Raw genomic sequence first — 20,211 nt, 5'->3', positions numbered from 1 at the left:
GTCCCGGAATAACACGAGGCGTCACGAATGTGTGCAAGACACTATCCTACCCAGAGTTCCATGCGGCAAGCCAGCATAGTACCTCTGCCACAGGCCAGAAAAATGTGACGATTCGTCACATCTTGCACCGTCCATTCAATATAATCTAAATATTTCTTAACTCTTTTATTTTTGACGAGTCTACACAACTAACTAAACATCTTTGATAGAATGGTTTAGTTTCACTGAGAAAATATCCTAAAACATGTAACACTGTTTCGATTTGCGTAGCGATCCTTTGTTTACATAGGTTGTACGGCTCCACGTGCTGTCATCGAAGCTGATGGAGAGCAAACGATGCAGTCAGTTTGATATCTAAATATGTACTGTCATAAACCTTACTGTCGCAGTTGTGGAAGAATATACATGTAACAATGTAAAACATTGTGAAGAGCGCGCTGAAAAGCTTGCGAAAGGCCAGTCTCTTCTTATTATGAATATGCGCGTTTGTTTACAAACAAGAGAAATGTCCGGTCACGTGATATGCAAATTAGCCTGTGGCAGTGATGTTATGCTAAGTCATCCGGAATGTGTGTCCAAGACACACACAGTTGTCTCCCTTAAAACTACTGCTGTCCACCATTTTGGATTTGAAGAAGCGGGAGTAAAATGTTGATCGTCCTCTCCACAAAACAACGGTAAGTAAGTTGTTTTGAAGTATGACCCTTAAAATCCCAAGATCAAACGTAGCCATAACTGCAACTACTTTAGTTCCTATGATGTACAATATTCAATGCATTTGGACTAATATTGCAGTTTCATATGAACAGGTTAATGAACGGCGATTTAATTCAACCTTATAAGTAAAATTGATAATATTTAATGAAAATGATTTATATATGGTATGAAATGTATATGCACACATATCTAAAGGAATAGTCTTGTTCATTGCATATTTAATTTGTGTGTCGTTTTATAGATAAAACAATTATGTATATTGATTGGCCATGTGCGGGTTTGTCGGAAACGTTTTATGATTCACTATCATTGTTTTCGATAATATAATCAATTCATATTTGATTAAAAGATATTGTGATGACAGGATATCAAACTCTAGCTATATTTATACGAAAATTGTTTAAAAATATATAAACCATGTCATGTCTTAATTTGGACAAATCTTACATCCATATTCTTATATATAGTACGTACTAGATCCATATATAAAAAGCTATCTTTTTGCATCTTTCATTGCATACTTATGAAGAGAAAGAGCTACATAATCATAAACAAAGATGCCAAATTAAAAAATTCGTAGCATAGTGTTTTTATCAGTGCGCGATAAAAAGCGGAGAAATTTGCTCTTTTTTAACGCATAACAAAAACTTGGACAACATTTAGAAAGGTCTGTTTCTCAAACCGCCGAGATGGTTGCACTTATATTAATACCAACGGATAGGAAATTTAATATTCTACATTTCTGTGTAAGTTTATAGCCGTACGTAGATCCAGGACCACGCGAGCGCAATTCTCGCACAACGTTCACTTTATATCAAACGGTATATATAGTGTTTTATGAAAAAGCGTGCTGCCTGAAAAAACAGGAAACATTTAGCTCGGCATCCAGGGGAGCAAGTCTGATTCCAACTGACCAGGGGAAAAACAAACCTCGGCATCCAGCAAGTCTGATTCCAACTGACATTCAGACTAACTAATCACAGATCCTGACTGCAGAGTCGTCCAAAATCACAGTCTTGGGGAATATGGGACTAGAAGTATCCATTGTAGAATATACCACACCTAGGGGACATAACTCTGCATAGCAAATTGTTGGGATTGTTGCTTTTTGGATATCTGGGTCATCCATTCACTCAATATCTCATATGAAAAAAGCATTTCCTTTTCTGAGGTATTTCTGAAGCAATTTATGAAACATTTGACCTTCTTGCTGTTTAATACAAACATTTTAATTTTCTATTCTATTGGAACCCCCTCCACCATGGGTGGATCCAGAGTGTGTGTGTGCACAGCCCGCGCAGAGCGTGCGCACCCCCTCTCCCCCTCCTTGTCCTGTAAGTTTACTAAATGACCATTGAAACAAGGGTGAAAATGAAGTGTGAACCCCTCCTTTTCTCAATAGTGTGCACCCAACCTTTCTCAAGAAGCTGTAGCCGCCCCTGCCCTCCACTACTATCTTACTGGCTTACCAATGAAGATCCTGGTTAGAATTTGTCTTCAGCAACCCATGCTGGTTGCAAGAGGTGACTAACATGATCGGGCAGTCAGGCTTGTTGTCTTCATTGACGCACGTAATTGTATCCCAATTGTGTATATGTACACGACTGCATTATATCTAGCCTAGACTCAATTATTTACAGACCACCACCATAAAGCTCGAATATTGCTAAATGTGCCATTAAACAAACAAACTATCCTATCCCGAAATATTACCTTTCTCAAAGAATTAAATGCATATGTTCGTCTTTGCCTTTATTCCATCCAGGTGTCGCCTCCACTTCTCAACATCAAAAACTGACTTTCTGTGATGTCATTTTAACCACCTTTATTTGACATAACACCTAAAAAGAAATACATACTATGTGATGTAGATAAATGAACAAGAATAGTACTGAAACATCTGAAGTTTTCGTTCAGAAATGATTTTTATTGCACATTGACCTCATTGAAAACAGACATCCTGTGGAATAGCAGTCTGTCTTGGGGAGAGGTCCAAAAAGAGCTCTGAAGAATACATAAGCCTTTCTAAGAGCATTGGGATACTGAGGAATACTCCCAGCTTCGTATGTTAGATGATGATGCACAAAAAGTGGGTCATATTTGCCTCAAAGCATGTACTAATTTACTAATCATTACAAGTCAATGCTATAAGCCTAAGTGGCAGATTCCTCTTGCTGTAATCAAAATGAAATGAGAATGAAAACTTGAGTATATGTGTCACCAACATGATCTCTATGATCAGTGTTTGTTTGAGGAGGATGCCCTCAAAATTACCTTTTGTTACCATATTGACATGGTAAAATGGAACTGATGGTTATGTATGTGGTGATGTTGATTGCGACAGAGATTGTGGATGATGGAGAGGGTGATGGCGACTGTGATGGTGGATGACGGAGATGGTATGCAAGGTGGAGGTGATGGTGTCAACAATGACGTGGTGATGGTGTCAGGGATGGTGTCATTGATGACATGGTGATGGTGTCAGGGATGGTGTCATTGATGACGTGATGGTGTCAGGGATGGTGTTATCGTTAACGACGGGGGATGGTGTCAGGGATGGTGTCATCGATGACATGGTGATGGTGTCAGGGATGGTGTCATCGATGACATGGTGATGGTGTCAGGGATGGGGTCATCGATGACGTTGATGGTGCCAGGCATCATCGATGGTGTTATCGTGTCAGGTATGGGGGATGGTGTCAGGGATGGTGTCATCGATGACATGGTGATGGTGTCAGGGATGGTGTCATCGATGACATGGTGATGGTGTCAGGGATGGGGTCATCGATGACGTTGATGGTGGCAGGGATGGCATCATCGATGATGTGATGGTGTCAGGTATGGCATCACCGATGATGTGGTGTCAGGGATGGTGTCATCGATGACATGGTGATGGTGTCAGGGATGGGGTCATCGATGACGTGGTGATGGTGTCAGGGATGGCATCATCGATGATGTGATGGTGTCAGGGATGGCATCATCGATGATGTGGTGTCAGGGATGATGTCATCGATGACATGGTGATGGTGTCAGGGATGGCATCATCGATGACGTGGTGATGGTGTCAGGGATGGCATCATCGATGACATGGTGATGGTGTCAGGGATGGCGTCATCGATGACGTGATAATGATGATGACTGTGATGGTGGATGTGATGGTGATGATGGATGATGTGGAGAGGGTGATGGCGACAGGGATGGTGGATGATGGAGATGGCATTCAAGGTGGAGGTGGTGGTGGATGATGGAGATGGCATTCAAGGTGTAGGTGGTGGTGGATGATGGAGACTGGTTCTGGTGATGGTGACTTACAAGATGGTGGTGATGGTGATGGTTACCGAAGTGATGATGGTTATGGTGATGAGTAACTGTTCAAACACATAAGAATCATATCCATCCACTGGATGATATTGTGTTGCATCACCCACGTTATTCATACAATCCTAATATGTCCATTTTATGACCGGTTGCGAACAAAATATATTAAAAGATATTACTATGTCCATCCAAATATGATAAAATTCTCCTCACTGTTAAGTAGTAAAAATCCAGTTCTTCTACAAAATATTTCAATGTTCATTTACTATGCTATGATTACCCGATCTAAATTCCTCTCAAATGTAACATAACTTTATGTACTATAGGCCTGTTGCCTTCTCAGTGCAAATAAAGATTATTATTATTATATTGTGTCATATTAAACAGAAATAACACTGTATAGATCTGCAACTCTGTCATGATGATTCCAACTATGGTGACCACTGATCTATAATGGATCGACAATATCTGAACCTAGCAGACTTAGCATGTTTCCAGGCCTTCTGGATTCACAATCCTCCCAAGAAAAAGGATCATCTCACTTCGTCTGTCTCGGATGAAAAATATAAACGGATGATCAGCCCTGAAGACATGCTTCTCCTGTATCACCAACCCATCCACACAGTCCATCATGGTGCATGCTGCTGCCTCTGTACCCTCCTCATTGACCTCCACAAAGGTCTTGTGGACGACCCTGGACAAGGTCAACAGCCCTGATGGATCAATCCCAGAAAAGTTGGCCTCCACGGGGTCAAAAGCAGTACACATCCCTAACATGGACAGGACATCAGCAAGCTCAAAACTGGACTCCATCTTAAACCTTGGAAGTGACACATCAACCTCATTCCATGAATTACCAGTGAACTGGACCTGGAGATGATGAGGCTTGAGGTTCTGTTCCAGGGAACTTAAACCATTTGATTTTCTGGGAAGGAGGATCACCATGCTGAGTCTGTCCCCTACATAGGGTAGTTCCAGTGCCGTGCAGTCCAAGTCTTTAATCTCACTGTACCCAAACGTGTCCACAGTGTTCATCATATCAACCGCGACCTTCTTTGAAGAGGAGACTGTGAAAGAGCCCTTTTCAGTTAAGCCCTTATCAAAAACATTTTCCCATTTTCCTTTAAAATAGATGGCATTTACTAAAATCATTGATGTGTCTTTAGTGAGAGAAAGCGGTGAGATGACACCTTGGATCCTATCGTGGGTCTGTTTGGCCACCCAGGCATTGATCCTGGCACACTCTGATTCTGGGTTTCCGATGAAGTCACATGAGTCAGTCTCAGCTCCAAAATGCTGTGCCACCTTTTTGGAAAACTCCGAGCACAGTTGCTTGTCCTTTCTCACATATAATTTATTAGCTGAAGCTAAATCACAGCCCTCTGCTTTGCTGCTCATAACTGCCAGGTACTCCTGAAAAGCGATGTGGATGGTTTCTGATATTTCCGTCAGTCTTAAGGCCTGCAACATCTCTGAGGCTGTAGTTCCTCGGGCACCTATGTATGCCATGGCCATGACAGACAGGACACTGTAGGGGGACAGGAACAGATTCTGGTCAGACATGGAACTGGACAGTGCTCTGTAGAGGTCAATGCTGAACTTGGCATCGGCTGCAGCAAGCTGGGACACCTTGCTGCACGACATCTTCCCACCACCTCTACAAAAACAAATAACTTTTGGTAAGGATACAAAAAATGGAACCTTGTTCCCCAATGTTTATTTATTCTTTAACGCCATGCCCAGCAATATTCCAGCTGTATTGTGGCGGTCTGTAAATAGTGGAGTTTGGACTAGAAAATCCAGTGATGAACATCATAAGCATTGATCTACACAGTTGGGATACAACAGCATATGTCAACCAAGTCAGCGAACCTGACCACCTCATCCCGTTAGTCCAGGCAAGTGATTTGCTCATAATTGCCTCTGTTCACCCAGCAGTGAATGGGTACCTGGTGGGATAAGAAGTCATGTGACTGCTAACGTTCTAGCTATATGTGTTTGCACCCTGAGCATGCACAAGTGTTTGGATACAGGCACTTCATAAATGTCCATTGTGATTAAATGCTGAAAGTGTGGATTAGTAGTCGTGTAAATATGGCCACATGAGTCAAAATAAGATGTCGTCCTGTACTAATTCATGTGTGCTATGAAAGCTAGAAGTGTTGCTTTGTGGTGGTACCAGAATGGTATCATGGCGTAATAATTAAAAATGAATTTTTCTATGAATTATTTCTCCATGATAATTCATGGAAAAATTCATTATTAATTATTACCATTACAAGCAATATATTAGGATCCATATACAGTCGAGCACCGTTGTGTCAAACTCTGATTACTTCGATATCTCGGTCATCTTGATATTACATCTTGGTCCCGGCAAAATCCTTCATAATTTATCATTATTCAAGCTCCTTTAACTCGATACGGATGTCTCGATATTTCGGATATCTCGATATAATTTCATGGTCCCAACAAGCAAAATTACCCTTTTAACTCAATATGTGCAAAGAAACTTGATATTCACCTTCCTTTCATGGGCAAGTATCTCTCTGAACTGAGGTTGTTTCCACATGTTTACACACGGTGCGGCATGAATCAAAGGGATGCGGTAGTGTAAACTAATTAGGGCTAATTGAGTTGAAGGTGTCACTTGTTTGTTATTCAATTAGGATTAATTAAGAAGGAATTAATTAGGATTGCTCACTGTTACGACTAAACACTACTGATAACGGATTATAGTTTCGAATCAAAACATACTGAGAAGTGTTTTGTTTTCTTTCATAGTGATAAGTGATGATATGCCCTGGTCGAATGTCTCGAAGTTCGGATAACTCGATATTTGTTCTTGGACCCATGAACATCGAAGCAACAGTGCTTGACTGTATTAGGAAAATATAAGTATAAAATATAAATTTGTAGTGGTAATAATTAATAATGATAATGATGTTCACATAAGAGCTCCTGCACCCATGAAGGTCCGGCTTAGAACTGGTCTTCAGCAACCCATGCTTGTCGTAAGGCAACCAACGGGACTTGGTTGAGATGTCATCATATCCCAATTGCATAGATCTATGCTCATGCTGTTGATCACTGGATTGTCTGGTCCAGACACGATTATTTACAGACCACCGCAATGTAGCCGGAATATTGCTGAGAGCGTGTTTAAACAACAACCAACAACACAAGAGCTCCCCTTACACAACCCCATTGTCAAAATCTGTGTGTTCTGTATTTTGCGGGGTTATTAAAAGATTTTAATTTCACTTTTAAACTAGATTACAAATCTGTGTCAAATAGATATTTAAATATATAGATTGCTGTAGAATGTCTTTTGTCAGTCTGATCACTGATGTAGTTTGGATGTGCATTTGTGTGTTTCGTCCGCTAGGATGGGTCAAGTTAAGGATATTGTTCAACAGTCATAAAATCAAACTTTCAGAGTAACTATCCCAGAGTAAAATGCCTAAATGATCAGAAATTTTGCTTGTGATTATTGTGGGAAGAATTCCCAGGATGGAGGAAGTAGTCTCTCAGTGTTTATGTCATTACACCGGTGAAGGTCCGGGTTAGAATTGGTCTTCAGTAACCCATGCTTGTGGTAAGAGGCGACTAACGGGATCAGGTGGTCAGCAGAGGTACAGCTAAGCTGCGTATCTGCGTAAATTATGCAAATATTTATGTGAAACTCATTTCCTATTAAGTCTATTGTGTACAAGTACGCTTAAATTTTTGTAAATACTCAATAAAAACACACAAAAATGTCAAATCTTAGCTTGCGTACCGGGGGTTAGATAAAATAACTGAGGTATACTGTGAGGTTCTATTTCAGGACATGAACTTGACAACTTACAGTTTCTCATAATACAGATAAAACATAAATAACAAACACTAACATTTTAACTTTATTATATTTTGAAATTAATGGAAAATGGCAAAGTACCCAATTGAGTTTGAGTGAGGTGAGTACAATTTATTTGGTTACAGAAAGGAAAATTAGGGTACCCAATTGAGAGTACATAACTCAATGACCCCAAAAGTTATCTGTAGCTCTGGGTCAGGCTCACTGACTTGGTTGACATGTCATTGTATCCCAATAGATTGATGCTCATGATGTCAATCACTGGATTATCTGCTCCAGATTCGATTATTTACAGACCGCCATCATATAGCTGGAGTATTGCTGAGTGCGCCATTAAACAACAAACAAAAGAAAAATTTCAAATATACAATCTCATGAAAAACATGCAAATATCAAAAGATGGTTAAAAATGTCCATGTAGGCTAAGAGCATTGACCAATACCCCGCACCCTCACAGATTCGAAATCACTTCCCCTTCCCCGTGCTGAGATACATCCACATCATGTTACTAAGACAACCTTTCACACCTGTATATCATATGTTACCTGTCTCCCGATGAGTCCTTTGATGTGCTCATCATTATATACTGACCAGCAAAAGAAACGCAATTCAAGAAATCAAAGCAATTGTATTAAAGTATCAAATCCAAACTCATGCTGAAAAAGTATAATTTTCATAAATTCTGAGTTGCGTATTTATTGCTGGTCAGTATACTTAAATTTGTGGGGGAGCGAGCAGTGGTGTAGCCAAGTGGTTAAAATGTTTGGTTGTTACGCCAAAGACCCAGGTTCGATTCCCCACATGGGTATAAAGTGTGAAGCCCATTTCTTCTGTTCCCTGAAATATTTGCTGGAATATTGCTAAAAGCGACATGACACTAAACTCACTCACTCACTAAATTTCTTATCTGTCCACATGTATTTTGCAATACGCGAAGGGGAGGTGGTATTGGGTTTGTTGTCACATTTCAGATTACTGCACTTCTGTGACAAGCATGAATGTGTGTGGCCACATGAACTAGTCTGGACTAATGCCGCTTTTTTATGGTGCAAGCTCATATCAGAAGCCAAAATTTAACAATCATACCTCACTTACAGTGAGTGGGTGAGTGAGTTTAGTTTTACGCCGCTTTTAGCAATATTCCAACAATATCAAAGCAAGGGACACCAGAAATAAGCTTCACACACTGTACCCATGTGGGGAATTGAACCTCGGTCTTCGGCGTGACGAGCGTTGCGAACGCTTTACCACTAGGTTACCCTCCCCAACCTCACTCACAACACTGAGCTGATGAGTTTTAGTCCTACATCCCTAATGCTTGGTGGAAGGCAGGGAAACAACAAGTTCTAGGATCAAACCTATGACATGTCGCTACCAAGGCAAACACTCCATCCACTAGACTCCACGACCACTCACAGAGGAATGACTCTTGCCTACAGGTGAGAAGTTTTTAACCCTGACAGGGACTGGGATAGAGAACTTTGACAATGGGCCATTTTCAGGATTATTAGCCATTTTCGGAATTTAGAATTGGCCACTGCCCTTGTATCAATAGTAAACTTCAAAATTTTAATGGGCCATTTTGTATTCTAATGAGCAAAATGGCCCATGGCCCCTGCCTTTCCCAGTCCCTGAATTCCTGTTATACTAAGAAAGAAATGTATTCAAAATATAGTGTATCACAGCTATTTATTGACATGATTAAAGCAATACATGTTTTATGACAGTCTTATTTTATGCATTATATGAAAATATGTGCCATCTCTACACACGTCAATTTTTCAGAACATATTTAGAATATATTTAACCTTGAGAATATACTGTATAACCACCATAGACACATAAAGCCGAAGCAAATCTGTAACGGTCAGCCACTGTGAAAACATTTAATGGAAAGTTAATATCTAAAAATATTCAGGACATGAGTTTAAAAGTCCTAAGGATTGTTCATGTTTCCATGAATGTGAAAAATGCAGTGAAAAAGTGGATTTCTTTTATAAACAATACTAAAGCATGGAACAAGGGGCCATTATTGTCCCACATTTGTGAAATCAAAGGCAGATCAATCTATACTAAGGTTAAAACAGAACCACTAAAAAATAGAAAATAAACTAGTCTACTTTGGTAACTGAGAGAAGTTTATGGATACTTTCAATCAAACAACGTACTGCTATTAAATATCATAATATAATGCATTTAATTGATGGAGATGGTCACAATAACAGTAACATTGCTCTGAAACAGAATCATATCAACAGCTCTACAGTTCAGTTTTCTGTGAAACACCAGCTGAGCCTGCTGTGGGAGGACGAACAAGTCTGCCCATGAAGAGCACAACATCGGCTCGGTTGTCACGGATGAGGAACAGGAAGGGATGATCTGCCTTGAAAGGCTCAATTATAGGGAGCGATCTTGTCATGATCCTAACTGCTGTGGCTGCAGCAGCTTCACTTCCCTCCTCGTTCACTTCCAGGAAGGCCTTGTGGACCACCTGGGAGATGTACAGGAGCCGGGTTCCATCAATTCCGGACAGATCGGCTTTCTGCTCATCAAAAGCATCAGACATTCCCAGCGACTTCAGGACTTCATTCAGCTCAAAGCTTGATTCCAGCACAAATCTGGGCATAGAGATGTCAACAGTAGTTTTGTGAACACGTTTTAAGGCTTCCGTCAAAGATTCATGATTCAGTTTGCTTTCCAGTTCTCCCAAACCATCATCTTTGTCAGGCAACAAGAAGAACATGCTAAGGTCCTCCTTTACATAAGGCAGTTCCAACACAGAACAGTTCAGTTCATCATTTAGGCCAAACTTGAACTTCTTCTTCATCCGCATCATATCAACTTGTACGGTCTCTCCAGGCTTCACCTTAAATGTGCCCTTCTCTGTCCTTGTCGGATCGAATTTCTCTGCCCAGTTGCCTTTGAAGTATATGGCATTAACAAGGATCATAGCTGTCAGTGGATCGATTCCACCTGTGATCAGATCCTTTATCTTGCTGTTGGTCTCCGATTCCACCCATTGGTTGATCTTCTCCGCCTCTCCAGCTCCATTGCCCACAAAGTCAGACAGAACAGCCTGAGCACCATAATGCTTCTCTGTCTTCTGTAGAAATTCATCCAGAATCTTGGCCTTATCATTCACAAACAAGCGGTTGGCTGTTGTAAGTATCGTAGTCTCCCTGTGTGTTTTCAGAAGACGCAGATAGTCTTCAAACCCTGGATGTACGGAGTCCTGGATGTCAGTCCACTTCAGGACCTGGTTCATCTGAGCTGCTGTGTCACCTCGAGCTCCCAGCTGGGTCATGGCCAGAGCTGCCGAGATGCTGAAGGGAGACAGAAACACATTGGAGTCCTTCAGGTCTAAGGCGACTTTCTTGTACAGGTCCAGACCAAACTGGGAATTGGCAGAAGCGACCTTCTTCACCAGGTCTGGGGTCTTCAGTCCAGTTCCACTTCCAGCCATGGTTCTGTAGAAGAAATCACACAAGACAAGTAATGTTCTGGTAACTTGAAAAGACAACAATTGTCTGATCAACATATTCTTCAGTTCTTTTACAGATGAATGTCAGTTCATTTGAAGCAGAATTGGACAGCAAAGGATCAAGGCCTAACAAGCAAAGCTGAAGTCCATACTGTGACAGATCTTCTCAGTAAAGATGATTCTTCAGGATGTTTAGGAACTGGAAGGGGAAAATGGGGAGTATTTGAGCAAAATCATACAGAAAGAGATGATAGAGAGGTATGAACCAAATCTACGATTGATAATTCAGTTAAGACACTGCAGGTTTTCAAAGGCATGCTTACTAATAATTGGGCAGTTACATGTCATTTTTGTTTCCTTTTTTTCCCATTTCTTAGACATAGATAAGAACATGACTATACCTGGGCATGTTAGTGGTGCTGGGTATTGTTTGGTAGCACTCACAATCAGTTAAGATGGATCAAGAGTACGGAAAAGGAGAAGCAACAGTAGAAAATCCTTATCATTCTGTTTTTGTAGAAAACAAAATAAAATAGCTGAGCTATGAAAGTAGACTCAGCTAAAACCTTTTACACAAACATATATCCTCATGGTACTAAAATCTATTTTGCTTTTAGCTTCCCATTTGTGACATATCCATCCCCCAAATTCACTGTCAGAACCAAGGGATGGGGGATTTCCCGGAAGTGCCCTTTTCAGATACTACTAATATTTATCTGATATACTGTCCTTGTACTTCCATTCTCTTTCTCAAAATTCTGCATCCACTTCTGATATTTAAGATATTAATCAACTACCTGCGTAATCTAACTGAATTCAGCGCTCCAGATACGCTCCAGCGCTCCAGGGGACAGTGGGGTAGCCTAGTGGGTAAAGCTTCCACTCATCATGCCGAGGGCCAGGGTTCGATTCCCCACATGGGTAATTTGTGTGAAGCCCATTTCTGGTGTCCCCCGCCATGATAATGCTGGAAACCAACTCACTTACTCATTCACTTACTCAAGGAATATCAGTGCAGTGAGTGAATGAGTGGATTTAAGTGAGTTTGAGTGAGTGAGTGTGATTGTGAGTGAGTTGGGTTTTTTATGCCATTTTTAACAATTTTCCGACAATATCACAGAGACATCAGACACGGGCTTCGCACGTTTTACCCATGAAAAGACTCAAACACTTTAAGCACAAGACTACCCAACTGACCTTGATGGCATTCCAGTACACTCTCTTGTTGTTCATCTACTCACAAAATTCAGATAAATCACATCAATAGCATAACTTACGTAAAACATCGAGTCAAATGTGGATTTCAGAAAATGAACATTGATTAATGTCAGCCGAGATTATTATCATGATTATCTCCAGACATCTTGCTCATGGAACATAATAGAATCTGGGATAGGCAAACCACTGACTGAAGCATGACCCAACAACACCCAACCCAGCAACACGGACACCCAATTCTCTTCAGTCAACTTTAGGTCAAGCCGAGGTTACCTCCAAGTTTTTCTTCTCAAGCATCTTTGAAAATCCTAACAAACAGTTAAACCCGTGATAGAGTAAAACAAAATAATCATCACCTTTCAGTAAAGATGACTTTGTGAATATGCATTGAAAGATGCACTTTTAATCTCGAATAAATTTATTTTCCATTGAACCATACGTGAAGCAAATATACAGTTTTCTGTTGATATACATCTGTAGGGTTGTCATTATGTGGTAGCACATTGACCTGTGTAAAGTGCATACTTCACAGATCAGGTGAATCAAGTTGCATTAGAGAAGTTGTTGGATCAATGACCACATTCGGCAGTTTGACTCCTGACATTTTCTGGTGTTCAGTCCCTCCCACACTGAAGCACATGTAACACATGTGGTGGCTTCTAAGGCAAGTGGGTTTAATCAAAATAATCCTCTGTTCATTCTCACACAGGGGCGGTGGGATAGCCTAGTGGTTAAACCATTGGCTTGTCATGCCGAAGACCCTGGTTTGATTCCCCACATTACATTTGGTCCTCAACAACGGATATGGTGCTTAACATTACATATGTCCTCAACAATGGATATGGTCCTTAAATTTACATATGGCCCTCAACAACGGATATGGTCTCTAACTATGGATATGGTCCTCAATGTCGGATATGGTGTTACACGTAAAGAATACCAATAACCATCAGTATCTACATCCCTACTGAACTCTTATACCTTCATCTAGGGAAACAATAACAATATACTAGCCTACTTCCGGAAACTGTCAGCAGCTCTTTGAATAGTTTCAGTCAAACAATCTACTTAATTAATGTTGATCTAATTCAGAATCATATCAACAGCTCTACAGTTCAGTTTTCTGTGAAACACCAGCTGAGCCTGCTGTGGGAGGACGAACAAGTCTGCCCATGAAGAGCACAACATCGGCTCGGTTGTCACGGATGAGGAACAGGAAGGGATGATCTGCCTTGAAAGGCTCAGAGATAGGGAGGGATAAAAACATGAATGTAACTGCTGTGGCTGCAGCAGCTTCACTTCCCTCCTCGTTCACTTCCAGGAAGGCCTTGTGGACCACCTTAGAGACATACAGGAGGCGACTTCCATCAATTCCGGACAGATCAGCTTTCTGCTCGTCAAAAGCATCAGACATTCCCAGCGACTTCAGGACTTCATTCATCTCAAAGCTTGATTCCAATACAAATCTGGGCATAGAGATGTCAACAGTAGTTTTGTGAACAACGCGTTTTAAGGCTTCCGTCAAAGATACATGATTCAGTTTGCTTTCCAGTTCTCCCAAACCATCATCCTTGTAAGGCAACAAGAAGAACATGCTAAGGTCCTCCTTTACATAAGGCAGTTCCAACACAGAACAGTTCAGTTCATCATTTAGGCCAAACCTGAACTTCTTCTCCATCCGCATCATATCAACTTGTACCGTCTCTCCAGGCTTCACCTTAAACATGCCCTTCTCTGTCCTTGTCGGATCGAATTTCTCTGCCCAGTTGCCTTTGAAGTATATGGCATTAACAAGGATCATAGCTGTCAGTGGATCGATTCCACCTGTGATCAGATCCTTTATCTTGCTGTTGGTCTCCGATTCCACCCATTGGTTGATCTTCTCCGCCTCTCCAGCTCCATTGCCCACAAAGTCAGACAGAACAGCCTGAGCACCATAATGCTTCTCTGTCTTCTGTAGAAATTCATCCAGAATCTTGGCCTTATCATTCACAAACAAGCGGTTGGCTGTTGTAAGTACGTAGTCTCCCTGTGTTTTCAGAAGACGCAGATAGTCTTCAAACCCTGGATGTACGGAGTCCTGGATGTCAGTCCACTTCAGGACCTGGTTCATCTGAGCTGCTGTGTCACCTCGAGCTCCCAGCTGGGTCATGGCCAGAGCTGCCGAGATGCTGAAGGGAGACAGAAACACATTGGAGTCCTTCAGTTCTAAGGCGACCTTCTTGTACAGGTCCAGACCAAACTGGGAATTGGCAGAAGCGACCTTCTTCACCAGGTCTGGGGTCTTCAGTCCAGTTCCACTTCCAGCCATGGTTCTGTAGAAGAAATCACACAAGACAAGTAATGTTCTGGTAACTTGAAAAGACAACAATTGTCTGATCAACATATTCTTCAGTTCTTTTACAGATGAATGTGAGTGAGTTCATTTGAAGCTGAATTGGACAGCAAAGGATCAAGGCCTAACAAGCAAAGCTGAAGTCCATACTGTGACAGATCTTCTCAGTAAAGATGATTCTTCAGGATGTTTAGGAACTGGAAGGGGAAAATGGGGAGTATTTGAGAAAAGTCATACAGAAAGAGATGATAGAGAGGTATGAACCAAATCTACGATTGATAATTCAGTTAAGACACAGCAAGTTTTCGAAGGCATGCTTACTAATAATTGGGCAGTTACATGTCATTTTTGTTTCCTGTTTTTCCCATTTCTTGGACATAGATAAGAACATGACTATACCTGGACATGTTAGTGGTGCTGGGTATTGTTTAGTAGCACTCACAATCAGTTAAGATGGATCAAGAGTTTGGACAAGGAGAAGCAACAGTAGAAAATCCTTATCATTCTGTTTTTGTAGAAAACAAAATAAAATAGCTGAGCTATGAAAGTAGACTCAGCTAAAACCTTTTACACAAACATATATCCTTATGGTACTAAAATCTATTTTGCTTTTAGCTTCCCATTTGTGACATATCCATCCCCCAAATTCACTGTCAGAACCAAGGGATGGGGGATTTCCCGGAAGTGCCCTTTTCAGATACTACCAGTGATTTTGATAATATCTATCTGATATACTGTCCTTGTACTTCCATTCTCTTTCTCAAAATTCTGCATCCACTTCTGATATTTAAGATATTAATCAACTACTTGTGTAATCTTACTGAATTCAGTGCTCCAGATACGCTCCAGCGCTCCAGGGGACAGTGGGGTAGCCTAGTGGGTAAAGCTTCCACTCATCATGCCGAGGGCCAGGGTTCGATTCCCCACATGGGTAATTTGTGTGAAGCCCATTTCTGGTGTCCCCCGCCATGATATTGCTGGAAACCAACTCACTTACTCAAGGAATATCAGTGCAGTGAGTGAGTGAGTGAATTTAAGTGAGTTTGAGTGAGTGAGTGTGATTGTGAGTGAGTTGGGTTTTTTATTACACTTTTAACAATTTTCCGACAATATCACAGGGACATCAGACGCAGGCTTCGCACATTTTACCCATGAGAAGACTCAAACACTTTAACCACAAGACTACCCAACTGACCTTGATGACATTCCAGTACACTTTCTTGTTGTTCATCTATTCACAAAATTCAGATAAATTACATCAATAGCATAACTTACGAAAACCTCAAATGTGGATTTCAGAAAATGAACATTGATTAATGTCAGCCGAGATTATTATCATGATTATCTCCAGACATCTTGCTCATGGAACATAATAGAATCTGGGATAGGCAAACCACTGACTGAAGCATGACCCAACAACACTGAACCCAGCAACACGGACACCCAATTCACTTCAGTCAACTTTAGGTCAAGCCGAGGTTACCTCCAAGTTTTTCTTCTCAAGCATCTTTGAAAATCCTAACAAACAGTTAAACCCGTGATAGAGTAAAACAAAATAATCATCACCTTTCAGTAAAGATGACTTTGTGAATATGCATTGAAAGATGCACTTTTAATCTCAGAATAAATTTATTTTCCATTGAACCATGTGTGAAGCAAATATACAGTTTTCTGTTGATATACATCTGTAGGGTTGTCATTATGTGGTAGCACATTGACCTGTGTAAAGTGCATACTTCACAGATTATGTGAATCAAGTTGCATTAGAAGAGTTATGGATCAATGACCACAGTCGGCAGTTTGACTCCTGACATTTACCCGGGTGTTCAGTCCCTCCCCACACTGAAGCACATGTAACACATGTGGTGGCTTCTAAGGCAAGTGGGGGCAGTGGGGTAGCCTAATGGTTAAAGGTCACATGCAACCAAAAAATCAAACATAATTAAAACACAATTATCACTTATTCATGACATATAATATACATTGCTGGTTACGAAAAAATATATAAACAAAATTATAAGCGTACAATCGCAAATCGAAAGTGCAAAATTGTGTACTTCGGTTTACTTCCCAAGAAACGAAGCAGCCGGGATACCGAACCCAGTCAGAGCGGGTGGGTGTGCACTCAAGTGTAACGGCCGGTTCATTTGCAGATGCCTTCACGGCTAATTGTGTGTATATATATAGAGAGATGTTGGGTTTTGTAAATACATGCTCATTTTTTGTGTATAACATTTTGCAATCAACAGACATCATAACATGTCATGTGTTCAAGTATCACACCTGCCTGTCTGTGTAATTACATAATGTGACAGAGACCGAACTCGGGCCATAAATCAATGCATTTTGTTTTGTCTGTGACAACGACATATCTATATCACAGTTAGAAATTCTGTCAACGCTAAATAATGACATTGCTTTTAAGTATCGAACTGAGAAAGTGTCTCGGTAAGGAGAACGTGTGGTGAAATAGACAAATGAAATTATATAAACAGTTAATTTACTGTCATAACATATAAAAAGCTCGCGCCTGTGAGATATCAACAAAACATTATGAAAATAGCTCACACCAAAGCCTTCACCGAGTATTCACCCGACAACCTGCTTCCAAGCTGCGCGAACCTATTTACTTGCGCACGTGCTATGAGCGCAGCCCAGCTGTTGAAACCCGTTTTCCCCAGAAAAGTCTGGGGAAAATTAGTGAAACGTTTGAACTCCGATTTCGCGCGTGTTTTTTCATCGCGTTATTTTTCAACTTTATAACTTGAATTTGCATTTTTGACGATTTGTTTCGGTATGTCCACACCGAAAGGTATCAGAATCTGCAAAGTTGTGTTTTACGTTGCATGTGACCTTTAAAGCGTTGGCTCGTCACGCCGAAGACCCTGGTTCGATTCCCCACATTACATTTGGTCCTCAACAATGGATATGGTCCTTAACATTACATATGTCCTCAACAATGTATATGGTCCTTAAATTTACATATGGCCCTCAACAACGGATATGGTCTCTAACTATGGATATGGTCCTCAATGTTGGATATGGTGTTACATGTAAAGAATACCAATAACCATCAGTATCTACATCCCTATTGAACTCTTGTACCTTCATCTAGGGAAACAACAACAATATACTAGCCTACTTCTGGAAACTGTCAGAAGCTCTATGAATAGTTTCAGTCAAACAATCTACTTAATTAATGTTGATCTAATTCAGAATCATATCAACGGCTCTACAGTTCAGTTTTCTGTGAAACACCAGCTGAGCCTGCTGTGGGAGGACGAACAAGTCTGCCCATGAAGAGCACAACATCGGCTCGGTTGTCACGGATGAGGAACAGGAAGGGATGATCTGCCTTGAAAGGCTCAATTATAGGGAGCGAGTTGCACATGATCATAACTGCTGTGGCTGCAGCAGCTTCACTTCCCTCCTCGTTCACTTCCAGGAAGGCCTTGTGGACCACCTGGGAGACATACAGGAGCCGGGTTCCATCGATCCCGGACAGATCGGCTTTCTGCTCGTCAAAAGCATCAGACATTCCAAGCGACTTCAGGACTTCATTCAGCTTGAAGCTTGATTCCAATACAAATCTGGGCATAGAGATGTTAACAGTAGTTTTGTGAACACGCGTTTTAAGGCTTCCGTCAAAGATTCATGATTCAGTTTGCTTTCCAGTTCTCCCAAACCATCATCTTTGTCAGGCAACAAGAAGAACATGCTAAGGTCCTCCTTTACATAAGGCAGTTCCAACACAGAACAGTTCAGTTCATCATTTAGGCCAAACCTGAACTTCTTCTTCATCCGCATCATATCAACTTGTACTGTTTCTCCAGGCTTCACCTTAAATGTGCCCTTCTCTGTCCTTGTCGGATCAAATTTCTCTGCCCAGTTGCCTTTGAAGTATATGGCATTAACAAGGATCATAGCTGTCAGTGGATCGATTCCACCAGTGATCAGATCCTTTATCTTGCTGTTGGTCTCCGATTCCACCCATTGGTTGATCTTCTCAGCCTCTCCAGCTCCATTGCCCACAAAGTCAGATAGAACAGCCTGAGCACCATAATGCTTCTCTGTCTTCTGTAGAAATTCATCCAGAATCTTGGCCTTATCATTCACAAACAAGCGGTTGGCTGTTGTAAGTACGTAGTCTCCCTGTGTTTTCAGAAGACGCAGATAGTCTTCAAACCCTGGATGTACAGGAGTCCTGGATGTCAGTCCACTTCAGGACCTGGTTCATCTGAGCTGCTGTGTCCCCTCGAGCTCCCAGCTGGGTCATGGCCAGAGCTGCCGAGATGCTGAAGGGAGACAGAAACACATTGGAGTCCTTCAGGTCTAAGGCGACCTTCTTGTACAGGTCCAGACCAAACTGGGAATTGGCAGAAGCGACCTTCTTCACCAGGTCTGGGGTCTTCAGTCCAGTTCCACTTCCAGCCATGGTTCTGTAGAAGAAATCACACAAGACAAGTAATGTTCTGGTAACTTGAAAAGACAACAATTGTCTGATCAACCTATTCTTCAGTTCTTTTACAGATGAATGTCAGTTCATTTGAAGCAGAATTGGACAGCAAAGGATCAAGGCCTAACAAGCAAAGCTGAAGTCCATACTGTGACAGATCTTCTCAGTAAAGATGATTCTTCAGGATGTTTAGGAACTGGAAGGGGAAAATGGGGAGTATTTGAGCAAAATCATACAGAAAGAGATGATAGAGAGGTATGAACCAAATCTACGATTGATAATTCAGTTAAGACACTGCAGGTTTTCAAAGGCATGCTTACTAATAATTGGGCAGTTACATGTCATTTTTGTTTCCTTTTTTCCCATTTCTTGACATAGATAAGAACATGACTATACCTGGGCATGTTAGTGGTGCTGGGTATTGTTTGGTAGCACTCACAATCAGTTAAGATGGATCAAGAGTACGGAAAAGGAGAAGCAACAGTAGAAAATCCTTATCATTCTGTTTTTGTAGAAAACAAAATAAAATAGCTGAGCTATGAAAGTAGACTCAGCTAAAACCTTTTACACAAACATATATCCTCATGGTACTAAAATCTATTTTGCTTTTAGCTTCCCATTTGTGACATATCCATCCCCCAAATTCACTGTCAGAACCAAGGGGTGGGGGATTTCCCGGAAGTGCCCTTTTCAGATACTACTAATATTTATCTGATATACTGTCCTTGTACTTCCATTCTCTTTCTCAAAATTCTGCATCCACTTCTGATATTTAAGATATTAATCAACTACCTGCGTAATCTAACTGAATTCAGCGCCCACATCGC

The 20,211-nt window shown here is 41.1% G+C and overlaps 3 protein-coding genes across 3 annotated transcripts; all 3 read right to left on the bottom strand.

The window, feature by feature from the left end:
- Nucleotides 1-9,566: 9,566 nt before the first annotated feature.
- LOC124261085 (leukocyte elastase inhibitor-like) lies at nucleotides 9,567-12,056 on the bottom strand. Its single transcript, XM_046695405.1, has one exon. It carries the CDS (start codon nucleotides 11,430-11,432, stop codon nucleotides 10,155-10,157), a length of 1,278 nt encoding a protein of 425 aa, XP_046551361.1. The 5' UTR covers nucleotides 11,433-12,056; the 3' UTR covers nucleotides 9,567-10,154.
- Nucleotides 12,057-13,237: 1,181 nt separating this feature from the next.
- Nucleotides 13,238-15,508, bottom strand: LOC124261086 (leukocyte elastase inhibitor-like). The gene has a single exon (XM_046695406.1). The coding sequence runs from the start codon at nucleotides 14,977-14,979 to the stop codon at nucleotides 13,702-13,704; it is 1,278 nt and encodes a 425-aa protein (XP_046551362.1). The 5' UTR covers nucleotides 14,980-15,508; the 3' UTR covers nucleotides 13,238-13,701.
- A 2,281-nt stretch (nucleotides 15,509-17,789) lies between these two features.
- Nucleotides 17,790-20,070, bottom strand: LOC124261092 (leukocyte elastase inhibitor-like). Its single transcript, XM_046695413.1, is given in 3 exon segments — nucleotides 17,790-18,556; nucleotides 18,559-19,125; nucleotides 19,127-20,070. Coding segments are annotated over 3 exon segments (1,200 nt in total). The 5' UTR covers nucleotides 19,364-20,070; the 3' UTR covers nucleotides 17,790-18,160.
- Between the last annotated feature and the right edge of the window lie 141 nt (nucleotides 20,071-20,211).

This window comes from Haliotis rubra, unplaced genomic scaffold, assembly GCF_003918875.1.
Source record: "Haliotis rubra isolate DU_JTF1 unplaced genomic scaffold, ASM391887v1 Scf789, whole genome shotgun sequence".
In the NCBI taxonomy this organism is placed as follows: Eukaryota; Metazoa; Mollusca; class Gastropoda; order Lepetellida; family Haliotidae; genus Haliotis; species Haliotis rubra.
This window is presented reverse-complemented; position numbering and strand designations above follow the sequence as displayed.